General features: G+C 34.2%; 1 protein-coding gene and 1 non-coding gene across 5 annotated transcripts in view; both read left to right on the forward strand.

Annotated features, from left to right (window-relative positions):
- Scaf4 (SR-related CTD associated factor 4) overlaps positions 1 to 16,692 on the forward strand; it is a 61,998-nt gene that overhangs the window by 6,572 nt on the left and 38,734 nt on the right. For all 4 annotated transcript variants that reach the window (XM_020185090.2, XM_074072816.1, XM_074072815.1 and 1 more), the window contains exons 2-4: positions 14,157 to 14,240; positions 14,896 to 14,940; positions 16,371 to 16,532. In XM_020185090.2, the coding sequence (XP_020040679.2) occupies positions 14,157 to 14,240; positions 14,896 to 14,940; positions 16,371 to 16,532 (291 nt within the window). The remainder of the gene's footprint in view (positions 1 to 14,156; positions 14,241 to 14,895; positions 14,941 to 16,370; positions 16,533 to 16,692) is intronic.
- On the forward strand, positions 11,368 to 11,561 carry LOC141423519 (U2 spliceosomal RNA). The gene has a single exon (XR_012448380.1). It is a non-coding gene; the product is annotated as a U2 spliceosomal RNA (small nuclear RNA).

The raw sequence follows: 16,692 nt of genomic DNA on the forward strand, positions 1-16,692 counted from the left end.
ATACTCCAATGCAGTACTACTACATCACATTAGTAGTAAATTTGCCAAGAAAATCAATGTAACTCAGAAATGGAGTTAAGAAGTAGAAGATAGGGTTTTTACTGGGGGTGAACAGCCATCCAAATAACCTCTTGAGAGTTACAATTTGTGTTTGGGTAATAGGCAGTTCTTGGTATGAATCCATGTGGGTTAGTAATCCCAGTTGGAGCAGACCATAGTGCAGTGTCATAGCTAGCATATTTGGTATCCAGAACAGATCTTTTTTCAAACATAATTCTTTCTACAAAGTTATTTTCAGAAATAGTCATTAGTTGTATAATAAAAATGGCTAGAAAAGAAAACTTGAACTTTGTACACATCTATAGAGTCATACTAGTTATAAACAAATACTGCAGTAGAAAAAGTTGGAAAACTTACTGTGTATTGGTCTGTCACAATACTGAATAAAAGCATTCCATTTTCTTTTCAAGCCTTAAGTAGATTTTTCAGCGCCTGCTAAACTTGATGTATTTGTGTTCAGTAGCCAGTTAAGCAACCATGTTTCTCAATCTACACCCATAATTGAAGAGCACTTTTTATTAAATTACAGAGGTGTACATGAAGCATCAGATACACAATAAGTTAGGAAGTCTTAAGACTTGGCAGGAATGTATAAAAAGCCTACTTCCAAATAAATTCATGAAATCATAATACTGTGTATGTGTTCAGCATTGATTCCATCCATTGTGTTAGATGTCTTTTTCATGGAGAAAAAAAATTTGACTGTGTTGGTTTTCACCCAGTTAATGTATGTTCGATAAACACTTTTGAAATTCTATCTAAATTTCCACTTCTTTATCCTGTTATTTAGTAGTGATATTCTCCCTAATTTTTGTTCATGGGCCTTCAGCAAAGCTTTGTCTTTCACTATACATTTGTTCAAGGATCGATGCTGACCTACTGTAAATATTTAAGGAAAAAAGATACTTCATGAAAGAAAAATGCACATAGCAAGATTGGAAAGCTCAGCTATCTTGAGCCTTTTTTGTACTTTGACAGAACACTTGTAGTGACTCTATAATGACTAACTCGGGGCTTTCCTAACGGAATGGATTTTTATTAAAGGCTATGTGCAGATTTGATGCTTCTGTGTTACCAAAACTCGGCAGTAACCACAACAGTAGTTTAAATTCAAGTATCTCAATCAACAGAATGTTAGGGTGAGAGGCAGTATTTTATTCTCCATGTTAACTTAGACTTGCCAGTAAGTACTTCATGATAATAAAAGAACAAACCAACTGAGAGTTTTATTGTATTTCAGGTCTACCTGCACCTGGGTGCCATTGCCCCACTTTAAATGTGCTGTTGTGTTGGAGAGCAATAGTTGACCAACCTCGTAGCCCACAATCTCCCTCTACATGATCTCTACCTGTGTCTTTATGCACTTTACCATGAGTTTCCTACTTTTCTTCCTCTGTCAGAGGTAGGTTTTAGCCTAAAGTAGAATTATCATCCCCACTTAAAGGAAACATACAGAGATTTACTATAATGTACCTTTTAATTCTTTAGGAAACAAATATTCTTTAAACTTTAATAGCTATATACATCTATATACTAAGTCACCTTACGTAAGAGATGCCAAGGGACAAATCCATTTTGTAAAGGATAGCCAAGTTTTGGGGAGGTGTCCAAAATCTTTATGAATGGCTTTTACCATTGTCTTAATTTAATAAATACAAGGATTTTTATAAAGTTAATACAGATTTTAAAAAATTAGTTTAAAAATGTTTTAAATAGGTAAATCCATGGAAATGGGCAGAACTGAATAGTAATTGCTAATAGTTAATGGAATTTTTTTGAGGATGATAAAATATCTGAAAATTAAATAGTGTTGATGATTCCACAACTCAGTGTTGTAAACTGAATTGTACATTTTTAAAGGGTGAATTTTGTTGCATACGAGTTATGTCAGAGCTATTTAAAAAAATATTAGGTCATAACACTGCTTTCATTGTTCTCTTGCTTGATCTAATTTTCTGCCAGGTTGAAAACTATCTAGTAGCTAAATGCATGGCTCTAAAAATTATTTTGTTGATCTTGAACCCAAAGTTTGTTAGGAGGATGTCTTTAGTTTTGACATTCTACTTTAAGAAGTAATCCAGTGGAGATAGCACAAGAGAAGGATGGAAGAAAGTCCTGCATTTGCTCATTAAACAATCAAGTGCCAGGTAAGGGGTTAGGTGTTATAAATACGTCTTTGCATTCTTTCTGTTTTAAGGGTACGGAAACTAGAGAAGTGGTGTGAATAGTGTGAGGTCACACAGTGTAAGGGACAGTTCAGATATTGACTCAAGTCTTGTAAGAATCCATTCCACAGCTCCACGTGACTGCTCTAAGATTCTTTGAGTAGCTCATCCTTGTTTACTGGATTATTTGTGTGTGTTTTTTTTTGGGGGGGGTTCAGTGAACATCTTTTGTACATTTGAAACATGGCATAATACTAGAGAAATAATTACACTTTTGGAAGGATTTGTTGAAGTGCAAGTTTGGATTAGTTTGGTTAAGTCATCCACAGTAATGCAATACACATATTTAAAACTTAAGATTTATGTGTTTATATTTTATTTATTAACTTATACTTAAGTTTTTAGTTTATTAAGGATTTTATAAATGCTAAATTTTAAACTTTTTTCTTCCAATCAAGTGATTTTATATCCTAGAGCCAATTTTTTATTTCTCCTATTGAAATCTGATTGGAAATAATTATTTCCCAAAAATGTTTTATAACCAATTTTGAGGGGACACACCGTTTACTAATGAGGCATAATAGAACTGATCTTGAAATCTGATCCTGGAATAGATAAAACATTGACATTTCCTAAAACCATCTCCTGGTTATTTCTTGAGCTAGTAAAAAGGGGATTCATTGCAATTCAGTTAACTAAAATAGAGAGAAGGAATGGAAAAAGATCTGCTGGGATAAGCTGGAACTCACTGGGTTAAAAGCCCAGATGACAGAAATGCAGCTTGGGGTTCTGTAAGTGAAAAGATTTTTGGAAATTGTAAGGAGGGAAGAAGGGGAGTGGTCTAAAATGAAAAATAAGGTAGGGCTCACTTTATAGGGTAAGTCATCAGAAATTTACTTCACAGGTTACTTCTGCCAATAGCAATGGTAGCAGAATTAGGGCTTGATGATGTAATTAAAAAGTAAAACCTAATGCAGATGAATATTGCTTGCTAAATAACTACATTCTGTTTTCTTAATGTTGGTAAAAATGCATGTAGTTGATCGAAAATGGCTTCCTATTTAATATTAATGTGCATTTACGTGTGTTTATTTTGTAAAACGTCTAAATTTTAGAGCTAGAAGAAAAGTCAGTTTGTTGGAATGTGATAAGTGAAAGTAAATTTATGAAGAAGGAAGTATAAGTTTTTTCCTTTGACCCTTGAATTTGAGACTTTTATATGCAACTTTGTTGCTTATGCAAGTATCTGGCTTAGAATTTTTAGAAGTCTAAAGAGTAGATTTTATGGGGGAACAAATAGATAATTTTATATTGTTCACATCAAACTAAAGACCTTGGTTTGGGATATAGCTCAGAGTAGAACAATTGCTTAGCATGCAGAGGCTCTGGGTGTGATTATCTCTAGCACCACCAAGAGAAAAAACAAAACTGAACACCTTGCTCAGTAAGAGCAAGAAACAGTGCAGGGTATTTTTCCTGACTTTCCTCTCAGCAAGTGGAAGAGTGATTAAATGTTTAGGTTTAAAAGGGTTGACTCTGAAAAGTGTAGCCCCAAGTTAAAGTTCATTTTGTAAGTACATGATTTCAGTTTTCTTCTTTTTAAAATTAATACATGCTAGGTAAATTTAAGTTAGAAAATGAAAGAGGTAAAAGACTCTCATCACATATACTACCCTAGTATTAGTACTTTCGTCTTCCACTTGTGTTTGGAAATTTTTTTTCTCTTTTGAAGGAAACAGGGTCTTACTGTGTTGCCATAGTTGGCCTCAAGCTCCTTTAGTTAAAGCAATCCTCCTGCCTCAGCCTCCTGAGTGGCTGGGAAATGTAGGCATGTGCCACTGTACCAGCCTTGTGTTTGGTGACCATTTTTTAAATAGTTACCAGATTTTGTGTTTTTGTTGTTGTTTTGATAGTACTGGAGTTTGAACTCAGTACTCCACTTATGAGGTATTTTTGAGATACTGTTTCCCGGGAATGGCCTTGAACCTCAGTCCTCCCAACCTCAGTGTCTCAAGTAGCTAGGATTATAGGCATGAGCCACCATTGGCCCCGCTATATAATTTTAACTCTCTCTCTGGAGTTAAAACTTGTCCCATAGACCTCCTCAGCAGAGTACCCCTTTTGCTTTATGCTAGTCCCCATTTGTGCCAGTTACATAAATGAAGAATTGTGTCTCACTGCTTTAATTTATACTTCTGGATTTGTGTGTGTGTGTGTGTGTGTGTGTGTGTTTGGCAGTACTGGGGTTTGAACTTACGGCCTTGTGTTTACTAGGCAATCTACCACTTGAGCCATACCACCTGCCACTTCTTTGATTATTGATAGTAAAGTTAAACTTTTTTCCCTTTGTTTATTGCTTAGTTACTACCTTTGTTAATTGAGTTCTCTGTACATTTTCCAGTTTCACTGTATCTGTTGCTGTCTGCATGCGATTAACTCCCTGCACAGCATTCCACTTTCAGGTAGAATGCATAGTAGCACTTGTTTAACGTGATTGTACACCCTCTCATACGTTACATTGCCTAATATTAGGAAAGTATTTACCCAAACCCATCTTTGGTAAAATATACACTAAAGGCATAAAATGAAATGTTCTGTAGGAAGGGACATAAACTATCCCTTACCTAATTGTTCTAGCCATAAGTATTTTATGGAGTTATCTACAGGCTGTAATTAGATGTATAAAGCATCTTTTCAGAAAAGATGATAATTATCTTTTGTTAAGTAAAGTACACTAAATTTGTGTTTACTTTGTTGGGTTTAACTCTTGATTTTTGCTTAAGTCAGTGTATCTGAAATATTGAGTCAAATGAACGAGAGGAGAAAGGCCATAGAATTAAACACTTTGTTATCTGCATCTAAAACGAGGGAGATTTAAGTACCTGCCTGTCACTGAATATATGTATTTCTTTTGGAAGCATTCCTGTTTTTTTCTCTCAGTTAAACTTTGCAATTAAATATTAGTAACAGGACTTAAGGGAAAATTGCTTTGTCATCTTGGGAGTCATAATAGCAAAGGAAGGAGTACTACATGTAATCATTACAATCCAAACAGTGAATTTAAGAAAAACAAAAGTTTTAAAGTTTAAGAAAAAGAGTAAGTAACCATTCAGAAAGGAAATATCGCTTGAGAGGAATACAAGGCTTAAAAAAAATCACTGTTATGTAGCCCTCTAATTCTTTTCATTGCCATAACCATTTAGTTTCAAAAAGTAGGAAGAGGCATATTCTCAAAACTATAGACTCTATGCCAGTTCTCTTTTATCTCTGTCAATTCTATTTGTTTTATGAACTTCTAAGAATTGCTAGTTACTAACAGAAAAAATTTCACTTAACAATTTATGACAGAACAAATTAAATTTCTTTCGTAAAGTGTGTTATATCTAGTGAAGATTATATACCAAAATTTCCAGAAGATACTGGCTGTAACTATTATGAATAATTTAGAAAAATAGAGGCAGGATAAAAGTATGAAAGGATTTTGGCTGTTAAGTAATCTAAGCACTATCAGTTAAGGTCATTCTACAAATAAGCCCTATTCTTTTGAGTTTTTATAAAACCCTTGATTTAGGCATACATGGTGAGTTTATGAAATTTATAAGCTGATTGATAATAGAAAGTGATTTCTAGACTACCTAACTAGATTGAAACAACTATCAAAACCCAGTACTGTCAACATGAAGATCTAGTTTTGATAGAGATTATGGTAAAAACAGTCTGAGTTTCTGATTACAGTCTGATTACAGATGTTAGGTAACAATGAATGATTACTATTTTTTTAAGTAATAAGTACTCTCCCCACCCCCACCCCCAGATACCCATGATCTGATTCCTACAACCTGTGACTATGTTACATTAAGGATTTCTATATAGATTGATGATTGTGGATTATCAGAGCACCAAGTGTAATCCAAGCGTCCTTATACTAGAAAGGGAAGAGTCAGAGAAGGAAATAAGACAATGGAAGCAGAGTCAGAGAAAGGAGAAGATGCTATACTGCTGGCTTTGAAGGTAGGAGAAGAGACCAGGAGCCAAATAACCCTGAGGAATCTGGGAAGGACAAGAAGTGGATTCTTCCCTAGAGCTTCCAGAAGTGTAGCCCCTCTGTCACCTTGATTTTAGAGTGAGACTCTGACCTCAAAAGTGTAAGGTGATAAATTTGTATTAAGTGGGCTGACAGAGTGACTCAAGCAGTAAGAGTGCCTCCCTAGGAAGCATGAGACCCTGAATTCAAACCCCAGTGCCACCAAAAAAAGAGAGGGAGAAGCAGCACTTAAGTCTCTTAAGTGCGTTGTAATTTTTTACTACAGTAATAAGAAACTAATACAAAAGCCAATCTACTCTTAGATTCTATTAATTAACACAGGAATGAATCTGAACCCTGTGCATTTTGGGATATCACACTTAAAGGAATTAACTAGGATAGTCCAATGTAGAAACCATATCATTGGGCTTTATAATAGTAAAGAAGATGAAAGATTCCTGTTCTGTGCTTTGGGGGAGAAGTGGAAACAGGAAGGGAAAATACCAGAGGGGTATCAGTGAATACTACTGTAAACATGGATGCCGACTAATTATGAGTTGAACTGTATTTTCACCACAGAGAAGATTTCTCTTATATCTCTTACAATGCAACATTTGAATAGTAGGTGGAATACAAAAAAGATCTAATGATAAGTCATAACAAAAATTCCCAGGGCATTGCTTAATTATTTTCTGAGCACTTACATTTCATATACTGGACAGAAATATAAGTGGACAGAGATTTATGTATATTTTCTTATTCTAACCATTTTCTGAGATAAGAACTATTAATTCCCTTTTTTTTTTTTTTCCAAATTTAAGTTCTTGCAGTTTAGAAAGGTTTACTAAATTTGTTCAAATGTGTTCCCCAAAGTTCATGTGTTGGACTGTGTTTATATTCGTGCAGCTGTGTTGGGAGGTGGGGCCTAATAAGAGGTGAGTAGGTCATCAGGGCACTGATGCCATTATTGTAAAAGTGGGCTATTACAAAAGTGAGTTTGACTTCTTGTTTTCCTATTCTTGAGCTCTCTTGCCCTTCTGCCATTTGCCATGGAATGACATGGTACAAAGGCCCTCACCAGATGCACCTTGACTTTGGACTTTTCTAGCCTCTGAAAGTGTAAGAAATAAATTGCCTTAAAAATTGCCTAATAGAGTATAGCTCAATGATAGGTTGCCTGGCATGTGTGAGGTGCTAGTTTTGATTGTCGACATCACAAAAAAAAATCTCTTTTTTAAAAATTGTCTATTCTTTGGTATTCTGTACAGCAACACAAAACAGACTAAGACATTTGTCAAGGTTGACGTTATTAGTAGAGTAACACATTCTTTTGACTAATCCCCAGCTACTGAATTGTACAAGTGCCATGGTCCAAATATCCTCATTCCTTACCGTCTCTTGAAACTCCTTACTGGACTAAGGGATTAGGATGAATGGTTCTTTGTAATGTTTAGAGTACGTTGTATCTCAAGCTTCTGTGCGTCATACAACAGGACAGCGGTCATGTTTTGGCTTTCTTGAAGTCATTCTTTTAGTGATAGGGCAAAGAACCAAACTCAGATTTGTTGCTGGCAAGTATGCTTTTCCTAGTATATTTGTACCTTATAAGGGGGTCTGGTACTTTTGGGGAGACTACTGCTGTTACTCTGTGTAGGAGGATTCTTGGTTTTCTAGACAACTCTGAGACAATTTTTTTCCTTTGACAGATGACTTGCAAGTACAGGCTGGAATAGTGAGGAGAGTGCTACATCTAATGCTTATTGAACACGACCTGTGCTCGGTGACACCCTAGTCATCTCCATGTACAAAACCTCATTTAGTTCTCACCAAAATCGATACCTACCAAACAATCTCAGTATGTCCGTTTTACAAATGAGGATACTGTGGCTTAAAGAGGCTAAAGAATTTGCTTAGAATCATCTACATGGCTGGACCGGATCTTTCTGACTCTCTCCAGAATAGATTTTGTTGGAATTACTAATAATTGGATTGACAGTTTGCAGGCTTCATGTATAAAACTTACAGTTTTTTCACCTGGCGTTTGTTGGCTGATACTGGATGTTCAGAAATAGCTGGAGTCTGAATTATCCTTTCATTTCTTGTCTACTTTGTGTATTATTCTGTGTATGTTCTAAATGTGTTTGAAAAATAAGAATTTTTTTCTGACATGGAGATACTTTTGGGGTTTGTAAGAAATACATTAATTCAAGGAATCTACACATTATTGAAAGGTGACTAGCAGTCAACTTGGACTTCATTTTCCTCATTTCCAAAGCCAAAGGATTTTTCTCTGGGTCATTGGTTTTCATATTTTTAACCACTATCTACATAGTGAGAATTACATCTTATGTTTACAATCAGATGCTTGTGTATACATACCCACAAACAAAACATAGATTTCTTTAAACGTGCAGTCGGCCCTCTGTATCCACAGATTCAACCTGTCTTGGATCAAAAATACTGAGGAAAAAAATTCCAGAGTTCCAAAGAACAAGACTTAAATTTGTCAAGCACTGAGCACTGTGCTGAATCCACATGAATAAAATGGTGTGCGGCATACTCTGCTCTAGCCCCCATCATTACACAGCCTCATTCTCCCTAGTACTCCTGGTGTGAAAAGTATTTCCTTCGTGTCTCATTTGTGTACTGCATAGTTTTATTTCTGCCATGGGTGTGTCTTAACATATAAAAGACTTCCTTTTTTTGTCACTATTCCCTAAGCAATATAGCAAAATACCTGTTTATATAGCACTTACATTGTACTTAGTATTACAAGTAATCTAGAGATGATTAAAAGTATGCAGGAGAGAGCATTTGCAAATTCTGCACCATTTTATGTAAGGGACTTTATATGTATTGTTCCTAACCTTCCTTAAACAAGTAGAAACTATTATTATTCCCATTTTACAGAGGAATAAATATTCTCATAGCTCACAAGTAAGCCAAGATTTCCTAGGCATTTGATTATTGGTGCTTGACAAATTTAAGTCTTGTTCTTTGGAGCTCTGGAATTTTTTTCCTCAATATTTTTGATCCAAGATGGTTGAATCTGTGGATACAGAGGGCCAACTGAGCTGATTAAAGAAACTTATGTTTTGTTTGTGGGTATGCATACACAGCATCTGATTGTAAACATAAGATGTAATTCTCACTATGTAGATAGTGGTTAAAAATATGAAAGCCAGTGACCCAGAGAAAAATCCTTTGGCTTTGGAAATGAGGAAAATGAAGTCCAAGTTGACTGCTAGTCACCTTTCAATAATGTGTAGATTCCTTGAATTAATGTATTTCTTACAAACCCCAAAAGTATCTCCATGACAGAAAAATGGTCTTATTTTTCAATCACATTTAGACTTGTGTTCTGACCATGACCAGCATTTACTATCAAATTCTTAGCTCTAATTAAGAAAAATAAAAGTTAGGTGTTAGTGTATGTGAGGGAGAGTAGAAGTAGGAACTAGGAAAAAAAAGAAAAATGGGCCAGCATTTAAGAACTGACCAGATAGATGCTTTCATTTGGTAACCTATTTAATTAACACTTCATAAAGATATCAACACAGTATTTTAAAGACTTGAGAATCAAACTCAGAACTAGATGCAATAAAGAGCCCTGCTTGCTTGGAAATATTTGGATGAGTCAGTATTCAAAAAGTAAAATTTCACTGTACAAAATGCTGGCTATTTAAAGCTCTCCCTCAATCCCTAAGATAAAATTGAAATCTAAAACATAAGAACAGTATGCTGGTCTTAAGTCTTGTGAAACTGAAATATGATTGTTTGTATGTAACCCACTATTATGATCATCTAAACCACTCTAACAGGGTTGCATACTAGGCAAGCACTTTACCACAGAGCTACACCCACAGCTCCTCTGACAGTTTTTTGGATTTGTTTGTTTGTCTTTTGGCAGTACTGAGGCTTGAACTCAGGGCCTCACTTGCTAGGCAGACCCTCTGCCACTTGAGCCATTCCACCAGGCTCCTCTGACAGTTTTTCTCCCTCCTAAAGTTACCATATTTGTTATTAAATTGTAGGACTATTTAAACATCAAAAAATTAATTTTAAGTTTTGTAGTAGCGTATGATTGGAGTATATAACTCAGTGGTAGCACATTTGCCTATCATGTGTGTGTCAGTTTGATCCCCAGAACCACAAAAAATAAAGTCACAATTAAATAAAAATATAATAACTTATATTGCCTCTAACTTGTTGCTTAGGTAAACATCACTTACCTCTATATCACTTTTTTTTTTGTTGTTAGTAAAAAAACATGGGGCCCAACCCCTCCTAACAATTGTATGCTGGTAATATTACCTTGTAGTTTTAGATCTCTACATTATATTTTCCTCACTTAACTTACCTATTTAATCTTTACTGTTCTGTGCACTGTTCGTCAGTGTTAATGTACTCTAAATAATTTTCTTACTGTTAGTTGCTTATTGGAGATAACTCAGGTTTTGGGAAGTGGTAAATTACAGATTGAATTCTGCCACTCAATTTTAGCTGTGTGACTTTGGGTAGATTCTTGACTCGTAGTGCAGTCATCTGTAAAATGGAACTGTAATATCTACCTCATGATAAAGGATGTTAGTATTTCTGTACACACAATCAGTGTTAATATACATAGTTACAGGAAAGTATACTAATTTATAGCAAAGTATATCAGTGTAATGCTGAATGAAGGCATTGGTCTAGATATCAGGAAACCTTTTTGACTTGCAAAAGGTAGAGACCATTTGATGGTCTTTGCTTTGAAGAAGTCAGTAAAATATTAGTAACAGTAATTGAGGTTTAAAAGTAATTTTAGACCTCCATTTTTGAAATTTCTTTGTCTGCCATCTGGTTTTTCTTTTTTTGCTTGATTGATTGTTTTGGAGGTTTTTTGGTGTGCTACTGAGGCTGGAACTCAAGGGCTCATACTTGCTAGGCAGGCACTCTATCTTGAGCCACTCCACTGGCCCTTTTTGTGTTGGGTATTTTTGAGATAAGATCTCAGAATATTTGTCTGGGCTGGCTTTGAACCATGATCCTCTTGATCTCTAGGATTACAGTTGTACCCAGTTGTATTTTTTATATCGAATAAAATTCACAACTTTAAGATTTAAAAAAAACATTGGTATCGCTTCTCGGCCTTTTGGCTAAGATCAAGTGTAGTATCTGTTCTTATCAGTTTAAAAAAAATTGGTAAAGGAGAATAAAGGGCATCTTTTAAAAAAAGAAAAACTTACATGTGGTGGAAACCTTTTTGTGCCTAACATTTAAGAAACATGAGGGTGGTCATCTTCACAACTTTGAAGCATGGTCCTCTTTGTATGCCAGATACTGATCCTGCCATGGTTTTTATTCATGAATGAAAAATTAGCCAAAAATGCATTTCTCTCTTCTTCCCTGACACATGTTCCTCAGGTTTTTACTTGGCAGCCACTGAATTGCCAAACTGAAAGGACAAGGTTTGATTTGCATATTGGTAATCTCTTACAGCATTTGAAGGCCAGATGACTTTAATTTCTAGGATTCCACTTTGTTCTAGTGTTCATTTGTGCACTTCCTTCTCCACTGCATTAGAAAAGTTTATTTGTATCCCTACCTACTTCTGTGTTCTAAGTTCCCTTAGCACAAGCTCCTTCTCATCTGTCTATGTGACTTTGCTTCTCTAACCTTTCTGTTTCTCTGCTGGACTTGTCTCTGCCTGGATAGTTCAGTAGACAGCCCAAATTAAGTTCAGTCTGTTTCATTGTTATCACTCAATACAATACAGTATTTAGACAGGCGTAGGTGTCTGCTTGATTTCTTACCCCCCTGAATTCCCTTATAGTCAGTGGTCTCTGCACAAATCTAGTTATCATTGTATAACGAGGTTAGTATACTATTAGGAAGTAGGAGCTTTAGAATCAACAAGCTTTAGTTCAGATCCATTTCCTGGGCATCATCTAAAACAGAAGAGACCTTTTTGGGTATCATGTCAAAATAAATGTGATTTCTACCTTAGTTTTTATGACTGAATAAAATAATAGAGTACACCCTCTGCTTGACACATGGTGAGTATGCGAATACTGGCTCCCTCTTCTTTTCTCATCCTTATGGAATAGAATAATACACCTCCCTGTCTCTTGATTATAGCACCTCAAGGTTTTCTTGTTGGTCGTTTGCCTGAATGTTGGTTGTACTGGTATATGGTAAAGGTTATAATTTTTAAAATACATTATAATTTTGACTTGTTTTAATATAGTGAGTTGCTTATTACTGAAATGACTTAAATTAGCATATAATAATTATATGAGGGGATACATTGTAATATTTAATATTTACATATATGCTTACATTATATGTTAGATTTACCGCCCCCCCCCCATATCATTCTCCCTCTCCCTCTGCCCCACACTTCTCGAACAATTTCAACAGGTGAAATTATTTTTTAAAAGTTCTGTTTGGGGGAATTAGACATATTAGCAGTATAGAGAAGGAAATAAAACAGTAATAAGCAACTGTCTTAATATAATTTATTCATAATATATCCTTTATAAATGTATGCTAGATATTTATGAATCGTGCAGTATTAATAAATTTTAAAATTTGTGTTTAAGTTGAGATATTTAAATTTGTTTCTTAATTCTTCATTGATTTATATACCTTTTAAGATTGCCATTTCAGTTCGAATTGTTTCTCATTTACCATTTATTCTTGAGATTTTTTTTTATAATGTTGGTAAACAAAGTAATCAAGAATCATGACCTTATTTATTTAGAGAATCTCCTCAGAAAATGAACTCCTGTATAAATATCTTAAGTGTTTCTCTCATTTTCTTAATATGGTTTACAAAAAAATTCTATTTCAGTTTAGAGTATCTGGTCTAAAATTGATTATTGGAAATTATATTCCATGTCTTTTCTAACATTATTGTGATTGGTACCTGTAGTCCCATTATAGTTACATGTAGTCCCATACAATTTTGAAAAGCTATGAAAATGATGAAATTTTAGGATATGCTGAAAGGTAGGGCTATTTACTTTAAGGCTAGCTTTTTACTAGTGCTTCATCAGTATCCTGGGGAGTCCATATTTGAAATATTAACATTAATTGGAACAAAATAGAAATGTGACTTCTAAAAAGTTGATAAGTGCTCTGGAATCTCTGAGGTGTGTTTCAGAGATTCTTTTAGAAGTCACAGGTCAGTGTGTGCATAGGAGTAAACAAAACAAAAACACAAACTCAATACAAGCATCTTAATGTCTGGATTTTTGTCTTTACAATCTTCTACAGACTCTCATTATATCTTGGTTGGATTTAAACCTTTGGGAAAAGGAGTGTCAAAGTGTGGTTTAGTCTCATAGGAGCACTTGACTACTGTTGTGAAATTTGTTAAATTTCGTGGTGATTTTTAATAATGCCTATTGGTTTTATTTGTGACTAAATGAAGAAATTGTGAATTCCCACACGAGCATCACACAACTTCATAAATGGCATTTTAGATTTATTGCCTGATTTTATACATGTGTTTATAAATGAGCCTTAGAATCATTAGAAAGCTTTCCAAAATTTCAGAAAGATTTGGATTGAAATTACTACTTACTGAGTTACACTATTACCATATTCAATCCAAGAACAGGTGTGTTTGCTTCCAGTGAAATCATTTTTGAGATTTTTGATAAAATTTTGTAATTTTTTTGTTACAGGTTTTGCTAATTTTTTAATGTTTTTTGCCTCTAGGCTTACGCATTTTTTTCCTTTTAAGTATGATCTTCTTTTTACTAAGTGACAATACAAATATGTAGGAAAGTTCATGGTTTTTACTTACTAGCCAAATTGTTAAATTTTTACCTCCAAAAGTTTTTGTTATCTTAGTTAACAGAAGAAGGGAACTGACCTCTGAATTGTCTTTTAACTGTTACTACTTTTGTTTTCTTAAGCTCTTTTCACTTATGGATATGAAACCTCCCATCTCCAGAGCCAAGATGATTCTCATCACTAAAGCTGCTATTAAAGCTATTAAGGTAAAAATAAAATAAATACAATTTCATCTGGAACTGTTTTTGAAATTAAAAAAACATTGCTAAACATCAAAATTGTGAGTTCAGGCCTAAATCAAACAGCATCAATCAGCTTTTGCTAAAGCTTTGTGGTAATACTGTACATTAGCATTGTAACATACTATTTCAAAAGTAATTTTTTTCTTTCCTTAATTTGTGTTATAAACCTGCTGAACAATTACGTCCTTTTACAGAAAGGAAAAAAAAAAAAAAAAACTGGGCTTCATGTAGCTAAATGTCTTGCCCAAGATCACACTTTAATAAGCGTGATCACTTTAGAACTGCATTGCTTAGTTCTAATTTCATTGTTCTTATCCATTTATCAAGATTGCCTGGTATATTAAAGTTTACTGATTAAAAAAGATTTATTGATTAAGAATCTAAGAAAAGATTCTTCTGTTAGTGGGGATTTTTATGATTTTTGTCTTGGTTAATTCCTTTCTGATTTGTTAAGATTTTTAAAGTTGTGTGATTTTGGATTATTTCCATGATTCATGAGTACTGTCTTGATATTTTTTAAATTGTGCAAATTTCAAGATTTTTAAGTATTTTTATGTAATGATAGGAAATATAGAAATACATAAACTGGTGGCAGTAATTTTCTTTTAATTTCTTCCAGCTTTATAAGCATGTAGTTCAAATAGTAGAAAAGTTCATCAAAAAGGTAACTATTTCATTATTATCTCATTTTATTTATGATACTAATTTATAATTTACTTTGTAAATTGTAATCTGAATACTTGTTTCTAAAGCCACTCTACAAAAATGTAAGTACTAAATGTTCTTTTTAATCACTAATTTAAAGAAATTTCTAGATTTGCCATTGGCTGAGCATTTACTGAGAGCATGCCTCACAGAGTTTCTTATCTTTGGGTCAGGGCTCTATACCAAGGAAGGGGACCTGGTCTACTCTTTGCCCCATCTCTGTTGACATTTAATTCATCTTTGAGTATTTCAAATAAAATTACTCTGTAGAGTTTTCCTGGCTTTTCCCTGTTCCCATCAGAATTTTTTTTTTTTAAGTTCCATAGTTGTATATCGTCTTACAACTTGCATGATTAACACACATCTTTCTTAGTAGAGGACTGAGAATAGGCTACATATCTTTGTCTTATCCCTTGACCTGGAGCTATGCCATGTAGTATATACACTAGGTATTTGTGTCAGTAGAAGTTTTTATAGTAGCAAATCAAGTACAAATAGTTAAGTTGGGGAAAAGTTTAAATTATCTACATACCACTGCCTCCAGATTAACTACAATATTTACGTCTGAATCTACTTATGTTTTGTTTATGTGCATGTACATTTATAAGAGGACAATGAAGACAGTACTGGTTATTAACATTCTTTTCACACTGAATTTGTAACAAACATCTGTAAAATACTTCTCTATGTGATTATTACCATTGATTTACTCAGCCAGTTCTCTGGGTCTGTTTATTTAGATATTTTTGACCTTTTACTTTTTATAGAAAATGGTTTGGCACCTAATCTTAGTGAGAAAAGTAGGCATTTTAATTGTTTTCCTTAGCATACATTCCTCAATGTAGTATTGTTGGACCAAATAAAGCTTTGCTTTTATTGCTGATTGTCTTCCATAAAAGGTGTGCCTTTTCCCTACCATCAAAGATGTGTGTAATTGCCTGACCCTCTACCTTTTTATCTTTGTCAATGTTTGTATACCCAAAATGACCTATCTTTAATTTTTATTTCTCTGGTACCATACTCTGATAGGATTAAAATTGGTGTGTTAAAAAAAAAAAACAGTTTTAATGATTTTTAGAAGGTGAAAACTGTTGAATTGGAATAGAGACTATCTTAAGTGAATTTGATTGAAAATGGCTTGGGGATTGGAAATGTCACTTCTGGGAACTTGTGTGTGAGCATGTAGAAGGATCAGAAAATGAATTATCAAAGAATGAATTGTGTGTAGACTTGTGGGAAATTTGACAGCTTAGCCAGTTAGACAGCTGAAGCGTTTTGATGGTTTCTAAACAGTCAGTGGACATGTAAGATTACATAAACAAGAGATTAATGGGTGTTGAGTTTTGATTTTGCTTCTCTTGTGCTAATTTAACATCTTTATCTGTGCAGTGTAAACCGGAGTACAAGGTTCCAGGATTATATGTAATTGACTCAATTGTGCGACAGTCTCGTCATCAGTTTGGAACTGATAAAGATGTTTTTGGGCCAAGATTCTCTAAAAACATAACTGCCACATTCCAATATTTGTATCTTTGTCCATCTGAAGATAAGGTATAGTGACTGATTTTAAATTAAAAACTTGCATTCTTGCTGGGTTTGTTTTTATACTTACACTTACTTAAATTTATATTATTTGAGGCCTGCTGTATTACTGGATAAGATCACCCTATAGTTGATGTCTGTGAGTTTGAAACCCAGTATTTTTCTGTAG

Source organism: Castor canadensis, chromosome 5 (genome assembly GCF_047511655.1).
Source record: "Castor canadensis chromosome 5, mCasCan1.hap1v2, whole genome shotgun sequence".
Classification (NCBI taxonomy): domain Eukaryota; kingdom Metazoa; phylum Chordata; class Mammalia; order Rodentia; family Castoridae; genus Castor; species Castor canadensis.